Source organism: Epinephelus moara, chromosome 9 (genome assembly GCF_006386435.1).
Source record: "Epinephelus moara isolate mb chromosome 9, YSFRI_EMoa_1.0, whole genome shotgun sequence".
Taxonomy (NCBI): Eukaryota; Metazoa; Chordata; class Actinopteri; order Perciformes; family Serranidae; genus Epinephelus; species Epinephelus moara.
The window spans coordinates 38,984,012-38,988,007 of record NC_065514.1 but is presented as its reverse complement, the minus strand read 5'-3'; the positions used below and the strand labels follow the sequence as shown (position 1 = coordinate 38,988,007).

At 39.8% G+C, this 3,996-nt stretch overlaps 1 protein-coding gene across 7 annotated transcripts in view; it reads right to left on the bottom strand.

Annotated features, from left to right (window-relative positions):
- The window catches only part of prrc1 (proline-rich coiled-coil 1), a 69,543-nt gene that overhangs the window by 58,095 nt on the left and 7,452 nt on the right, over window positions 1–3,996 (bottom strand). For all 7 annotated transcript variants that reach the window (XM_050052817.1, XM_050052814.1, XM_050052815.1 and 4 more), the window contains one exon: window positions 2,512–2,892. In XM_050052817.1, coding sequence (XP_049908774.1) covers window positions 2,512–2,892 — 381 coding nt within the window. The remainder of the gene's footprint in view (window positions 1–2,511; window positions 2,893–3,996) is intronic.

Sequence of the window (3,996 nt, the reverse complement as noted above, 5' to 3'; positions counted from 1 at the left end):
GAAATATCTATTATGTCAGTCCTTTCTGTTATTAAAGAGTTTAGTAAATTTTCGGGTTACAAAATAAATTTTAGTAAGTCAGAGGCCATGCCATTGGGTCAGGTGCACCACTCCCTTCCCCCCGGCTTATCACCCTTCAGGTGGGCAACATAAGGTTTTGTTTACCTAGGTATTTTTATAACTCCTCTGCTGCAAAGGATGTTTAAAGCAAATTTTCAGCCTCTGCTTAAACGCATCCACGATGACCTATAGAAGTGGTCTTCCTTACCACTCTCAATGCTGGGAAGAATCTCTTTGATTAAGATGAATATTTTACCTCGACTGCTCTACAAATTTCAAATGATCCCGGTCCTGCTAAACAATAATACTATCAAGACGGTGAATGGTTGGTTTAAGTCATTTATATGGAACTGCAAAAGACCACAACTTAAATTAGCCAAATTGCAATTGCCATTGGGTCAGGGAGGATTGGCAATTCCCAACATTAGACTGTATCAAGTGGCTTCTCAATTTCGATATATAGTAGATTGGGTACGGAATGATCCAGACTCTGTTTGGCTTGGTATTGAAGCATACAACTTAGGTAAACCGTTACTATTAGCTAGTCTCCCATTTATCCTGAATCGGAATAAACTAGAGATTGCAGATGGTAATTTCATTGTGAAATCCACACTAAAAGCTTCGGACATGATTAAGAAATGGGAAAAAAGAACTGATGTTTCATCTCCAATTACTCCAATACAAAGAAATACAGATTTTCTCCCAGGGATGACAGATAATGGGTTTGCTCTGTGGGAAAGTGCCGGTATCACAACTTTGAAAGACTTATTTGAAGGGGACAGAATGATGTCATTTGACCAATTAAGATTGAAATACAAACTATCACACACATCTTTTTAGATTCCTGCAAGTCAGGAGCTTTATACAGAATCCAATTCGGCATAAATTTACTCTGGAAATGTCACCAACTGAACAACTACTGTACAAAATACATAGCAGTAAGGCTATAGTAAGACGATGCTATGAGGCCTTTTATAAGTCCAATAAGGATAACATTACAATTATGCAAACATGGGCTCAGGACCTTGGGGTGATAATAGACGAAGCTATGGAGGCGGACATATGGGAGCATGCTAACAACATATCCATATGTAATAGAGCAAAGGAATCACAATTTAAATTACTGCATCGCCTTCAGATATCACCTGAACTCAGACATAAGATGGACCCAAAGAAATCAGCTCTGTGTATGAAGTGTAATAAGGAAGTTGGTAGCTTTATACATACTGTGTGGACCTGTGTGCATATCCAGGATTTCTGGGTAGAAGTGGCTTTGAAATTAGATTTGGTTTTTAATAAGGAGTTGGACCTGGACCCAGTATATTTGTTGTTGGGATTACCACACCCACGAATAAAAGGATCTCATTGTCAGAAACTGTGGAATGTTTTAACATATGCTGCACGTAAAACTATATTGCTGAAATGGATTTCAAATAAGCCACCTACAGTTTTAGATTGGCATAAGGTAATATTTGACCTTTTACCCATGGAATATCTGACATACTGGTCCAGAGGGAAAATTGGTTTATTTTACCATATATGGACCCCATTTCTCGATTATGTAGGACCTAGAATATCTAACATATTTTGGAAGGTGCTTCCCAGACCAGGGAATAACAGTTGAATGTTAAAGGAGAGGTGTTGCTGTCTGTTTTACTATTTTTATTTGTTAGTTTATTTTCTATATCATTTCTTAATTATTGTAATGTATACTTATTTCTCCATTTTATATTTTTATTAATTCTTGTCGTTACTATTGCCATATGATATTCTACCATGCTTGTGACTGACTGACTGCTGTGCTGAATGTTCAACTTTGGAGGGGGGGCGGGGGGAGGGGTTTTTCTCAAAGGGGGGGGATAAATGTAAAAAAAAAATGTGTTTGTATATGTGAATAAGATGTGACACATAATTAATAATAAAGATATTCTTTAAAAAAACAAAAAAAAAAAAACAAGGAGAAGCTAACATTACGTCATGTTTTATCTCATAATGGCACTGTTTTCATACATCATGTGTCTGCTGACCTGTATTTTCTCTGAAATCCAAAATATTTCCACACTGCTGATTTATTCCTGAGTAAATATCATTATCCTCATCATCTTTCTCTTGGCTGCCTTTTATCTGCCTGCCATTGTGATGATATGGATTAATGTTTTCACTTTGCATTGATGATACTGGATCGTTGATCATTGAGTCGATATATCAATCCAGATCAATGGATTGTTACACCCCTATAAATGATCATAATCAGATAATTTTATATAATCCTTTTTGGTGTTCATAATAGAAAATGTATGTTTTCTTGTCAGATTTGCTCACAGCTTGCAGAGCTCTGTGCCATGACGCAGCCTGTATGAACAGTCTGCCTCCAGTGTGAACCAGTAAGCCTGACTTACTGGGTAATCTTGCATCGTGTGCGTCTCAGAAGAAGACAAGCATGGTGCTTACCTGGCATGGCAGCAGGACTAGAAAATGTCGGCATCAGTGGTGTCTGTGGTGTTCGACCGGCGTGACCCCGTGTGATGTCATATCCTGCACTCATGGAGAAGTTTGATACAGGCAGGCCTGTGGGAGGGGCCGACATGCCGGGAGCAGAAGGAGGAGGTGGTCCAATGGGGGGAGGCAGAGGAGGCAAAGAGGAGGGGGTGGAAGGAGGAAACGGAGAGCTGCTTGTGAAGGGAGAGGGGAACTGGGAGGACTGGGGGGGGGGGGTGGCCAAAGGGCTGCTGAAAGCAGGGATGGAGGGAACAGGGGGGAGATTTGTGGAGACTGAGGGGGAACCAATGGAGATGGAACTGATGCCAGGGAGAGACGGAGGGCTGGACAGACCTGAAACACAATGAACTAATGTTACACCTCAGAGGCACTTGTCCCTGTGCCTTTTGTCAGCAGCTCAACATACAGTTGGTCTTCCATGGTAAAGCCCATACGCAACATATGATGTAGGGCTGTGATGGTATGGATTTTTTCTTATGGGGAAAATTGACGTATCCACGCAGTTAGGTGGTTACCACAAATGTTATATTAATGTAAAATGTAACTATCCAGCCACAAGTGGCATTCTCAAGTTCTTTATCAGCCAATTGAAGGAAGCAGCTCAATTGCCCCAAATTACAGCTACAAGCAAAAGCAAGTGGGTTTCAAGCTTTACAGAGCTAAGCAAAGTCACTTCAGCTGGTTTAAAGTTGTCTAGAGAAATAGTAAGACCAATAACATACTTCTCACTCTGCAACAACTTACTGCGTGATAATGGCCATTTTTTTTACTAATCTTGCTCATTTGTAGTAGGGGTGTAATGATCCATCGATCTGGATCCAATATCATCGATGCAAAGTGAAAACATCTATCCATGTCGCCATCTTTAGCATAGGCTTTTATTTTGAAAGTCTGTGTCACTGTCAAACAGCGGCAGGCAGACAGCAAGCAGCAAAGAGAAAGAGGATGAGGATAACATTATTTACTCGACTCAGACAGAGCACATGCCATGTGTAAACAACAGAGATGCAAATCTTGCGGATATATCCGCGACATCCGCGGATATCCGCAATCCACGGGTGGGTAGGCCAATGAAAATTAACATTGTAATTAATTTCGGGTGGATTGCAGGTGGATTTGTCAGTTATATTCGTATTTAATGACCTTTAATTATATAGCAATTTTCAAAAAACAAGGCAGCAGAGCAAACAATATTAGGCTTGAGTAATTTTTACATTAGAAATGTGACAACATTTGAAAGTAGCCTATAATTTTTTAATTGTTTAAAGGGAAATTTCGGTTTATTTCAACCCGTCTCCTATCGTCCTAAATTTGTTTCAAGTCACTAGTGACATAGAAATAATAGTTAGCATGTTAGCCGTTAGCCTAGATACAGCCGTAGCGTTAGACCTGTTAAAACGTAATTGAACGGGCATCCTTTCAAGTGCAAAGTTAGTC